Source organism: Hemiscyllium ocellatum, chromosome 36, assembly GCF_020745735.1.
Source record: "Hemiscyllium ocellatum isolate sHemOce1 chromosome 36, sHemOce1.pat.X.cur, whole genome shotgun sequence".
Lineage (NCBI taxonomy): Eukaryota > Metazoa > Chordata > Chondrichthyes > Orectolobiformes > Hemiscylliidae > Hemiscyllium > Hemiscyllium ocellatum.
In genome coordinates, this window is record NC_083436.1 from 17,301,711 (window position 1) to 17,314,646 (window position 12,936).

The window sequence follows — 12,936 nt, forward strand, 5'->3', positions numbered from 1 at the left end:
GAATATAAAAACTATGAACAGGAGAGACTATCCCACCCTTCGAGCCTGTTCCACCATTCAATTATATCATGGCTGACCATTTTGTGGCCTCAGCTCCACTTATCTGCCGTCTCACTGCAACCCTTAATTCCTTTACTGTTCAAAAAAGTATTTATATTAGCTTTGAAAACACTTACTGAGGAAGTCTCAACTACATCACTGAGCACAGTGAAGGCTAGTATGAATGCAGCATTTAAAAGGCATCTGGATGGGTATATGAATAGAAAGGGTTTAGAGGGAAATGGGCCAAGTGCTGGCAAATGGGATTAGATTAGGTTAGGATATCTGATTGGCATGGATGAGTTGAACCAAAGCATCTGTTTCCGTGTTGTACATTTCTTGACTCTATTAGGCTACTTAGAAAGATAAGTGTTCGAGGTAATTTATTAGCATGGATAGAGAATTGCCTGCCTAATGGGAAACAGAGTCAGAATAAGGGGGGTGTTTTCAGGATGGCAACATACAACTAGTGGAGGTACACAGGGATCAACTTGGAGCCACAGCTATTTACAATACATATTAATGACTTGGATGAGTAAAGTGAATTTACTAAAGCCAAGTTTGCGGATGACGCAAAAATAAGTGGTAAGGAAGGAGTGAGGATAATGCACAGAGTCTGCAGAGGGATATAGACAAGTTAAGTGAGTGGGCAAAAACTTGGCAGATGGAATATAATGTGCGAAAATGCGTGATTGGTAGGAAAAATAAAGGAGTTGGATATTATTTAAACGTAGAAAAACTTTAGACAGCCACAGAACAGAGGGATTAGGGTGTCTTAGTCTATGACCACAAAAAGCTAGCAATTAAACTCAGCCAGTAATAGGAAAGACCAATGGAATGTTGGCCTTTATTCCAAAGGGAATGAAGTAGAAAACTTGGAAGGCTTTGCTACAATTACACAAGGTACTAAACAGCATAGCTGTAATACTGTGAACAGTTTCAGCCCCCTTATCTAAGGAAAGATATACTGGCATTGGAGGTAGGAAAGAGAAAATTCACAAGGCTGATACCAGCTACGGAAGGACTCTTATGAGAAGAGATTGAATAAATTTGGCCTATACTTATTGGAATATGAAGAATGAGAGGCGACCTTATTGAAGCATACAAGATTCTTTAGAGGACTTGACAGAGTGGGAGAGCTTAGAATCAGAGGCTATAATCACATTTCAGGCAGACTTGAGGAAGAAATTCTTCCTTCAGAAGGTTATGAATACATGGAACTCTTTATCACAGAGAGCGGTTGAAGATGGGTCATTAAGTACATTTAAGCTTGAGATAGTTTTTTTTTTAATTGGTATGGGAATCAAGGGTCATGGGGAAAAGATGGGAAAGTGGAGTTGGGAATTATCTATGATCAGCTATAACCTCGTTGAATGGTGGAGCAGACTCTATGGACTGAATTGCCTGCTTCTGCTCCTATGTTTTATAATCTAACCATGGTTTCTGGTTAAAATCAAACACCTTAAAGTCTCTAAAGGCATTTAAGCTACCCAATCATGATTTTCCTTTTCGTACTAGACATAGGGGTGGCACAGTGGCTCAGTAGTTGGCAACTGCTGCCTCACAGCACCAGGAACCTGGGTTCAATTCCCCACCCTCAGGCAAATGTCTGTGTGGAGTTTGCACATTCTCCCTGTGTCTGCATGGGTTTCCCCCCCACAGACCAAAGATGTATAGGTTAGGTGGATTGACCATGCTAAATTGTCCATAGTTTCCAGGGATGTGCAGACTGTTTGGATTAGCCATGGGAAATGCAGAGTTACAGGGATAGGTGAGTGAAGTGGGTCTGGATGGGATCATTTACAAAGGGTTGGTGTGGACCTGATGGACCAAATGGCCTGCTTCCACATGGTCAGGATTCTATTTTATATATTTTTAAAACTTTATAATCATATTTTTGTCTGTGTTTGATGTCGCATTTTTATTTTTCTTGGACATCATAAGTAATAAAATTCTTTTTCTTTCACTTAAGAAAATCTTGTAATTGGCTTCTTAATTCTGATATCCACCCTAGAACATAGAACAGTACAGCACAGAACAGGCCTTTCAGCCCACGATGTTGTGCCGGCCATTGATCCTCATGTATGCACCCTCAAATTTCTGTGACCATATGCATGTCCAGCAGTCTCTTAAATGTCCCCACTGACCTTGCTTCCACAACTGCTGCTGGCAACGCATTCCATGCTCTCTCAACTCTGTGTAAAGAATCTGCCTCTGACATCCCCTCTATACTTTCCTCCAACCAGCTTAAAACTATGACCCCTCATGTTAGCCATGTTTAATTGAATTGTGATCTAGTTACGTGCGAAAAAAATTAAAAGTCTTTGATGGATCCTTAAGAAGAGGAGAGACGGTTCAGCTCTCCTCACCTAGCTGTAGCAATTGTTTGACTTCAAGTAAACCATGAAGTCCAAACTTGAGGTGGAGTAGCTCAATTTCATATATTTTTATTGATACATTTTTGTTATTCTGCTATCATTATGAGGTATAAAAGGAGGATGCTTTACCACACAGCAATTATTCAACATTGCAAAGTACTGTGGGAAAGTAGATATCTGGAATAAAAACAGTGTTAGAAGCCCTCAACAGATGCTACAAGACCTGTTCAGGATTTCTAGCATTTTCTGACTTATTTAGGAACAGTTGTTTGGTTCTATTCAAAATTGGTAGTCATATCCTATTTGTTTTCATAACACATAGATTATTACTGTGCAATATTTCAGAAACAAAATCAAATGTTGATTTATATTCCTCAGTGCCCAGATTTAATTCTGATAGTCAATAAGTAATAAATTGATTTGTTGTGTTTCCTTTTCCTGGAGGATTGGGATATGTGTCATCAGACCGATGTTTCCTGTACTCAGCTCAAACCAACTATCATCAGTGGAAGATGTTTGTCATAAAATACAAAATGTTTCACAGGTTCCTTTCATTTGATATTTTCCACTCCCCTTAAGACATCCATCATTCACTTCCTTTCCTAAAGTAAACAAGCTCCATTCATTTAACTTTGCAAGGTACAAGTCCAAACTTCCTTTCTTCTACAAATTCCTTAAATAACTTGCCACTTCTTCTAATATGTACCTGTCTTTTGTGCAACTGGAAACATACTTAACACAAAGGAAGATGAATATGGTGGTCAGAGACAGTATTGCTGGAGATTATCAGGGTAATGTCCTGGGCGTAGATATCTTCAACAGCTTTGTCTGTTATGATTCATTAGGCTAATGTATTGTAAATCTAGCCCTTAAGTTGTACCAAATATTAAAATTGTTTTCATAAAGATACAGTACCATATTTTACCTGATTTTCAGATAAAAGTTGACAGAAAGCACAGATCAGACTTCTGTACGAAACAAAAATTATACTTGGTTATAGTTAGACTTACAGCTATGGATAAACAGATAAAAATCATTCATATATAACACTACTAACAAAAACTGTAACCCCCTTATAAATTATCCTTTGCACATCTACACACATACACGCAAGCACAAACAAACAAACAGATAGGGAAATTAGATTATTAATGGAGGTAGCAAAAAGCGGGAAAGTCAGTTCAGTTGTTTTGACTTCCTGCATCCGGTGTCAATGGGATCCTACTTCAGCTAGCTAGGCCCTTTATATTTAGTTGTCTTTATTTGGAAGTTTTTGTTGGTAGTAAGAAGTACAGAGCACTGATTCACTTGGAAAATATCATTGATTTATCAAATCAAAAATCACGGTTTACAGCAACTTTTGCAGAAAATGTAACTAGTTTCCCTCAAGTTTAACCAGTGTTTCTTAGTGCTGAGAACATGCAGTGTTCTGGAGAGAACAACAGCATCACCCTCTTAAGCTGGCTAAGAGCCAATCAGCTTCACTTGTTAAAAAGAAACTGTTCAGCTCCTGATCATCTGTGTACTGCAGGGACTAATAGCCACAGCAAACAAAGTTCACATAGGTAATGAATTCCTTGCTGTGAAATTATGCAACCATCCTGGTAAATCCCTGTTTTTTTTTAAACAGTTCTTTTTCCTTGTAGTCCATAATTTTTAAAGACACAAAAAAAGACACTCCTTAAATGTCAATGACCAGCCCTCCATAGCAAAGTCTAAAGTGGGGTTGTTTTTCTTCTCCATTCACAAATTTTCCGTTTGTAAACTAACCCATACCAGTACAGCAATAACTGGACAAGTACTGGACTCAGGCTGACAAGTAGTATGTAACATTTTCAGCACAAAGGGTCTAATCACCTCCTGTTGACATTCGATTTGATTACCATTATCAAATCCACCACTGTTTACATCAAGGACCAACCATTGATCAGAAACTCAACTGGACTAACATCATAAATATTGTGGCTAAGAAATGTCAGAGGCTGAGAATTCTCACTTATTGACTCCTTAAAACCTTTCTACTTTTAAAAACTTAAGTTATTATTATATTGATGTGCTCCCTGCCCTCTGGAATGGATACAATTCCAACAATGCATAAACTTAATACCAAACAAAAAAAGCAATTTGCTTGATTGGTCGTCTGTCTATCAGTTTAATTCGCTGGTACACTGCTATTGTCCAAGATTCGTCAATTAAATCTGCCAAACTTCCAAACAACAGCAACTAGAAGAACAGTAGCTATTGTGGTATGGTAGCATTATTAGATTCAGGTTACCCTCTAAGTCAACATAATTTTCAGTGCTAAATATGCCTCACGTTTCTTCATTTTCACTGGATCAAAATCCTGGAATTGCGTACTTAACAGCATTGGTGATCTACTTTTAAACAGATAAACTGTAACAATCCTGGAGAAGGATTCACCAACATGATCTCAAGTGGTGGTCAATATAGCAGCCTTGTTCTTGATGGCTACATCCCAAGAATGAATGAAAATAATCTTAGCCATAGTTTTTCTTTCATTAACATTCTGTTAGATCTGAAGTGTCCTATGAGTTTGACCTTATCAGCGTATAGCTGATCTTCCTCATCCATTTATTGTCCCTCATGAACATCTACAGGTGAGGAGTAAGTTTTCATATAGGTGCTGACAGCAGTTAGCTGTACTTCACCACTTTTTTTTACCCTTCTATTAGATCTGAATCCAAACTAAATTGTGAGTAATCTGCAATTTTCTTCAAGTAAACATGAGAAGACTGAAGTCACAAACTCCATTTCTCTGCTACAGATTTCAGTCCCTTCCTCAGCCACTATTCTCTGATAAACCAGATAATCTTAATATACTATTTGCCCAGTAGCTGAGTTTGTAATCCCAAGTCCTTGCTATCACAAGGAGTTTCTTTTTTGCATCATTGCCACCTCTGCTTCTGGGCAATCTGTTGCTAAAACCTCATATGTTTCAGCCACATGCATGCTCTCTAGGTCAGCGTCCCAACTCAATCTCAGCAGAAGGTTCAGCTTAATCAAAAATATACTATGCATATTCTATCCTTCCTTGAAGTCCAACTCATCCATTACCCTTATCCTTGTTGACCTAAATACACTCATAATCCCCAACATCTCTATCTATTAATGGCTTCACTCATTTTTATCTTTGTATCGTTCTCTGAGCTACAACCCCTATGCCACTTCTACCCCACTCCCCCAACTGTGATCTCTGCTTGTTCAGGATGTAGGTTTGCTCACTGAGTTGGAAGGTTCATTTTCAGACGTTTCATCCCGTACTAGGTAAAATCTTCAGTGAGCCTCCGGACAAAGCATTGCTGATGATTCCTGCTTTCTATTTAAGTGTTTGGGTTTCTTTGGGTTGGTGATGTCATTTCCTGTGGTAATGTCATTTCTAATGGTGATCCATCCAGAGCCTCAACTTGAGCTACAAATCTTCTCAAAACTTGCTAATCTCTGCTTGTTTCTGAGTATGCCATTTTGTGTATTTATACACTACTTATCCTACTATTGATAATCATGTCTTTAACAACCCAAACCCTTTGCCTGAGAGTTCCTTTCCTAAGTTCTGGCCTTCAAACTAACTTGCTTCCTTCATAGTCCTTATAAACATCTGTCCTTTGGCTCAATTCTTGGTAAGGCTTTCTACTAACTCCTCCATTAATTGGCCATATAAACTCAAATTGCTGTTGTAGTTTGTATTTGTATTTTAATCATCTGTTTGGAAGGAGCATAGAAGAGAGCCCTTTTGCTTTCCTTTGTTGTATAAAATGAAATGCATAATTTTTCTATAAAATGTAATTTATTTATGTCCAAACGAGTTGCAAACCTTTCTTTTCTCAGATTGCTTTCGTTCTGGAATAATGGTAACTGGATAGCTCTTGATACTAATGATGCATATCATGGTTAGTCACAAACAAGGTTCCCCAAAATATTCATTTTCAAGCAGAAATGCAATCAATGATGAAATAGGCAAAGGACCTTAAAGATTGGTTAAGCTTTTAGAAATATTAAGCATACAAAACCGCACAGTGAAGAAAATTAATCCAACTAGAATTGTATAATTGTATATCTGTATTGTAGGCGGTGAAAATAACGGAGGATGATGCATTGCATCCGTTGGTGGGTGGAAGGTGAGGACCGGGGGCTTCCCTCTTTGTGTCAATTAAATGGGTGGTGTTCAAGGGCAGAAGTGTAGGAAGTAGAGGAGATGCACTGGAGGACATTATTGATCACATAGGAAGGGAAATAGTGGTCCTTGAAGTAGGAAGCCATCTGGAATGTTTCTAGCCACCCGACGTCTGGAGGAAGAAAACCTCATCATCTGCCTTGAGACCCTCCAACCACATGGGATCAATGTCGGTTTCACCAGTTTCCCGATCTCCACTCCCCGCCACACACCCCCCCCCCACCCCACCATCTAATCCAAGATCCAAACCTCCAACTCGGGACCGTTGTCTTAAACTGTCTATCTTTCTTCTCACCTTTCCGCTCCACTCTCCACACAAACCTAGCACCATCACCCCCTACTTTCGTCTACCTATCGCATTCCCAGCTACCTTCCCTGCCCATTTGTCTCTCAGGCCTCTTGGGCCCCACCCACCCACATTCCTGTTGAAGAGCTTATGCTCGAAACGTTAACTCTCCTGTTCCTCGCATGCTGTTTGACCACATCTAAAATTATGGGTCTCTTTTAATCCAGATTCTTTGTTTTAAAGCTCTTGTGCTAGCTGTCACCCCCTATTTAAAATTAAACAGACAAATTGAAATATGGCTGTGGATACTTGGTGACAATAAGCTCTGACTCATCTGTGAAGTCCATATGTTTAATTAGCCTGACAACATTCATTTTGGCTCACATATAAAGATTGCCCATTTGCATGACATAACAGAAAACTGCTGGTATCTGTAGTTGAAGTTGCCTTGAACTCCGAACTATGTCCATTACGAATCATGCTGAATTTCTTTAGGAAATTCTAGGGAAAATTAGAAGATATAACTTTTTCAGCACTTATTTATGATGGGTTGACAGTAAATAACTGAAACACACAGACCATCACAGGTCTGAGTTTGGTCATTCATACAGTCAGAGAGTCAGTAAGGTACAGCGGAAGTCATTGAGCCCATCATTAATGCCAACTGTCTGTTGAGCAAACTCACCAGTCCAATTCTCCAGTCCTATACCGTGGCCCTGTCAATTTATTTTGCTTTAGGACCTAAACAATTCCCTTTTTAAATTTTTCATAATCTCTGCTTTTTTGATAACTTATTCATATGATGTGATGCTGCTGGCAAAGCCAATGTTTGTGGCCCACACATAATTGGCCTGAGAAGATGGTGGTGAGCTGCCATCTTCAACTGCTGTAGTCTTTGGAATATAGGGACACCCACAGTGCTGTTAGGCAAGGAGTTCCAGAATTTTAACCCAACAACAGTGAAGAGACAGTGATATAATTCCAAGTTAAGATGTTATGTCACTTGGAGGGGAATTTGTAAATGGTTGTGTACACATACATTTGTTGCCCTTGTCCTTCAAGGTGGTAATGATTGCAAGTTTGGATGGTGCTGTCAGAGAAGCCATAGTAAGTTACTGTAGTGCATCTTGTAGATGTTACACACTGCTGCCGCAGTGTGTCAGTGGTATGGGAATTGATTGTTAAGGGTGATGGATGGGTTGCCTTGAAGTGGGCTGCTTTGTCTTGAATGGTGCCAAGCTTCATGAGTGTGATTGGGCTGCAGTTATCAGGGCAAGTAGTGGTATTCCATCAACTCCTTAAATTTTACTTCGTAGATTGTGGGCAAGCTTTGCAAATCAGGAGCAGAGTTAGTTACTGCAGGATTCCTATCACTCTGATCAATTCTTGTTACCACTATATTTATGTGGCTAGTCCTGTTCAGTTTCTGGTGAATGGCAAAACCCAGGCTGTTGAGAGTAGGGCTTTCATTGATCATAATATCATGAAATATCAAGGTCAATAGTTAGATTATCTCTTGTTGGAGATGGTCATTACCTGGCGCTTGTGCAGTGCAGGTGATACTGGCCACTTATCAATGCAAGTCTTGATATTCACAGGTCTAATTACATTAGGACATGGAACTACTTCAGTATTTGATGAGTTGAAAATGGTGCTGAGCATTACACAATCATCAGCAAATATTCCCACTTCTGACCTTATTGATAGAGGGAAGGTCCTTGAAGAAGCAACTAGAGAAGGTTCATTCTGGTTTTGCCAAGGCTCCTTGATTTCATACTTAGTTGAATATTGCTTTGATGTCAAATGGCCTTATGAAGATGGCTTGGGAAACAGATGTCAGTCTCTTAATATCAGTTAAATGACGAGTTGTTCTCGGAACAGCATGTGCTGAAATTTCAAGGATTGAGAGACATCACACGAACATGATAAGGGATCTTTTTAAACTTCATTCATCAGATGTGGGCATAACTGGCTAAGCCAGAAGGCAGTTAAGAGTTAACCACATTGCTGTGGGTCTGGAATCATGTGTAGGCCAGACCAGGTAAGGATGGCAGTTTCCTTTCTTAAGGGGCATTAATGAACCAGATGTGTTTTTGCTGTCAATCAACAATCACTTCGTGGCCATCATTGGACTCCTAATTCCAGATTTTTATGGAACTCAAATTCCGTCATCTTGCTATTGTGGGATTTAAACCTGGGTCCCCTCAAAATTAGCTGGGTCTCTTGATTAACAGTACAGCAATAATGCCACTAGGCCATCTCTCCTCTAATTAAAGTGGTGGGTTTGGTAAGATATGGCAAGAAACTCCATTAAACTTCAAGGTATAAAACCCTCCAGAAAAATTTAACCAATTTCAATTTAGCTAACAAAGCCCTATAGGTTTTTCCCCCAAAAAAGGGAATAAATAACCCCTGTGGACCAATAGACTGAAAACAAAGGATAAAATGTGACGTCTGCAGAATTTCCTGTCGATAAAGATGAATTGCTGTGGATTCATGCAGTTGTCCAATTGTGATTCTGGCCAACCTCTATTCATGTCTTGAGAATTGGTCATACTCCACCATTTCAGATCTTAACCAGGTGGTCTGAAATATTTGTATTTAGAATCTTTTTCAGATATTTAAGGACTTCTGCCAGGTGAGAGAGGGAGATAACTTGCAACTTCTGGCTGTTTCCTTTCTCTGACTGCTGAGTCTGCAGAACAGAAATCTAAGACCAGAGAGGGGAGCTAGAGAACCAATAGTATAGTGGCTTCAAGTCTGGTCAACCTGATGTTTTGCAATAACTAAGACAATAAATCCTCCTGCTTATCTCCTTAAAAGCTTTGGTTTAGTGGTTCCCTAAAGCCACTTGATTCAGAGCAATAAGTAGATGGCTTACCTCAGTTATTAGACTGATGACTTCAGTTTCCAAGAAATCACAAGGTAAGAGTGCTCTCAATGCAGATAATGTTCACAGCACTTGGTAAACTATTTGGGGAAGCCTAAAGTATTACAAATGTTGTGCAAGTATTTTTCCACATTATGAAGTAAATGATGCTTGATAATTCTAACCTGGAAGCCCTATGTGATGTCATCGTTTGAGCACAACAATTTGTGGTTGATATGTCCATTAAAAGTGTGTGCAATGGGAAATGTTTTTAGTGTTCCTTCAATATTGTACACTATGATTTCCAGATTTTACATGATTATAATTATGTAAAATTTCACTGATAGCATGTCCAACAATTATCCTTCAAAAAAGTAGATGATCTGTTTTCTCATTATTGCTGTTTGTGGGAACCTTATGCACAAACTAATTCCACCACTTTACCACACTAAAGTTGTGTCTTTCAATGTATTTTGTTACCCCTGAAATATTTTTGGATGCATTAAAGTTATGAAAGCTACTTTATAAACTCAAGTTTGAAATGTTCTTTCGGCTTACGTTAAATATTATGGTAAATTGAAATAGACTGATCAGAATATGTCTTTATCCTTAGGTTTGGAGATATTTCTCTACAGGAAATTATCAATCAAGAGAATTTTAAATTACTCAGTAAATATTATAAAACATTTCAAGAGAATCTAACATCAAATTGTAAGTATTCACTTGTTTCAATGTTAGTAATTATTCAAAAATTAACAAAATATCACTAATGCTTCAGGCACATCAGTTTTAAAAGTGCCTAAATATGATTTTCCCTGATCTTGTGAAAAATAGTTAATTAGTACTAGCACAGAGGTCTAGTTAAACATAAAAGGTATTGAGAATTTAAAATTCCTGGTTACAAGGTACTCGAGAGAAATGGGGAATGTAAAAGTCAAGGAGGTAGTAATAATATTTAATAATGATAATATTTAATAATAATGATAATATGATAGTTCTAGAGAAGGACAATTTGCCAGACTCAGATTGAATCTGTTTTAGTTGAAGTAAAGGAACAGAAAAAGTTGTGTGATATTGCTGAATGTTTACACAAGTCCCAAATTTTAGGAGAGAGAGAGAAAAACAAATCTGTTGGTAAATTTCAGAGAAATGTGAAAGCTATAGAATGGAGCTTCACTCGGTGGTAACGAGCTACGAAGTACAAATAGACTATCACCTTTCCTCCTGTGGGAAACTGAGGTGGAGATAGCAGAAGCTCTTACCATAAACTTTTAATTCTCCTTTGATTTTGCAGTGGTGCCATAAGACAGGAAGTTGTAGATGCCCTAAGAATGATTCAAAGATGGTGCTATGGCAGAGAGCAGATAAAGCTAGCAACTATATGCTAATCAGTCTAATGTCAGTGGTGGGAACTACTAGAGATGATGACCACGATGGGTTATTCTGGTGTACAGGAGAAGATGATTGGCAGGGCTATAATAATAGGGGATTCGATTATAATAGGAACAGACACACGTCTGCCACTGCAAAAGAGAGTCCAGAATGTTGTGTTGGTTGTCTGATATTATGGTCAAGGATTTCTCAGTGTGGCTACAGTGTGTTCTGAATGGGTAAGGTGACCAGCCACTCATCGTAGCTTTTATCAGTACTAACCTAAGTTTAAAAGAAAGAATGAGATCTTACAAGCAGAATATAGGGAGTCAGGACATAAATTATAAAGTAGATCTCAAAGGTTTTAATCTCATGATTGGTTCATGTGCCACGTGTTAGTGAGCACAAAAATACCAAGATATACCAGAAGAATATGTGGCTACAGAAATAGTGTGGGAGGGAGAGATTCAGATTCCTGGGATATTGGACTGCTTCTGAGGAAGATGGGATTGTTACAAGAAAAAAGGGCTGCATTTGCGCAGGACTTTAATCTAGAACGGCAGGAGGATGGGAGACAGAGAAGAAAGCAGGATAGAAACAAAAGATAGAAATGTAAGAAGCAAAAGTGGAAGTCAGGAGAAACAAAGGCAAAAACCAAAAGGTGCCGTAGTGCAAATAAAGCTAAAATGATAACAAGGTGCAAAGTTAAATGGACAGGTCTTTGTGTTTCAGTAGCATGTCCAGTAAGGTAAATAAATTAGCTGTGCAACTGGATATAAACTGTTATGACATAGTTAAGATTACATAGATATATCTGCGGGATGACCAAGAATGGGAACGCCGATGTTCAGTATTGAGGAAAGACAGACAAAAATTGAAAGGGAGTAGGGTAACTTTGTTAATGAGGGTGTGCTCAACGCAATAGTGAGAAACAATTTGACTCTGAAAATCATGATTGGAATCTGTGTGGTGCGAATAATAAACACCAAGGGCTGAAAATGTTCTTGGAGGTCTGTAGGCCCCTTATAGGGTAATGGAGATGTGATGAAACAAAAATCAAAAATTCATGCAATAAGGATACAACAGCTATCACAGATGACTTTGATTTATGTACAGATTGGACGAACCAAACCCACGATTGTATTGTTCAGTCAGATTTCCTGGACTGTGTACGTAATGACTTTATAGACCAATACTTTGAGCAGGATAAATGAGGACTGCAGATGCTGGAGATAGAGTCAAAAAGTGTAGTGCTGGAAAAGCACAGCTGGTCAGGCAGCATCCGAGGAACAGGAGAGTTGATGTTTCAAGCATTATTCCTGATGAAGAGCTTATGCTTGAAACATCGACTCTTCTGCTTCTTCGATGCTGCCTGACCAGCTGTGCTTTTCCAATATTTTGAGGAACCAACCAGAGAACAGGCTGTTCTAGATTGAGAACTTTGTAATATAACTGTGAGAACTGTGGTCTAACTCATATCCCTGCCTTTGGCCCATATCCCTTAATACCTTTTCCTTAACAAAATTGTACCTATCTCGGATATAAACTTAGCAACTGGTCCAGTGTCTACTGCCATTTGTGGAAGAGAGTCCCAAACATCTACCAACCTTTGTGTGCAGATATTTTGTTAACATCTCTCTTGAACAGTCTGGCCCTAATTCTCACACTATTCCCTCTAGTTTTGGAATCCCCAACCAGTGGAAATAGTTTATCTATTTTTACACTTTTTTTTCTGTTAATATCTTTGATCAGGTCACCCTTAATCTTCTAAATCCTGGAGAAAACAGGACCTCATTTGTGT

At 38.7% G+C, this 12,936-nt stretch overlaps 1 protein-coding gene across 4 annotated transcripts in view; it reads left to right on the forward strand.

The window, feature by feature from the left end:
* The window catches only part of inpp4b (inositol polyphosphate-4-phosphatase type II B), a 917,060-nt gene that overhangs the window by 835,133 nt on the left and 68,991 nt on the right, over positions 1 to 12,936 (forward strand). For all 4 annotated transcript variants that reach the window (XM_060851719.1, XM_060851718.1, XM_060851720.1 and 1 more), the window contains one exon: positions 10,378 to 10,475. In XM_060851719.1, coding sequence (XP_060707702.1) covers positions 10,378 to 10,475 — 98 coding nt within the window. The remainder of the gene's footprint in view (positions 1 to 10,377; positions 10,476 to 12,936) is intronic.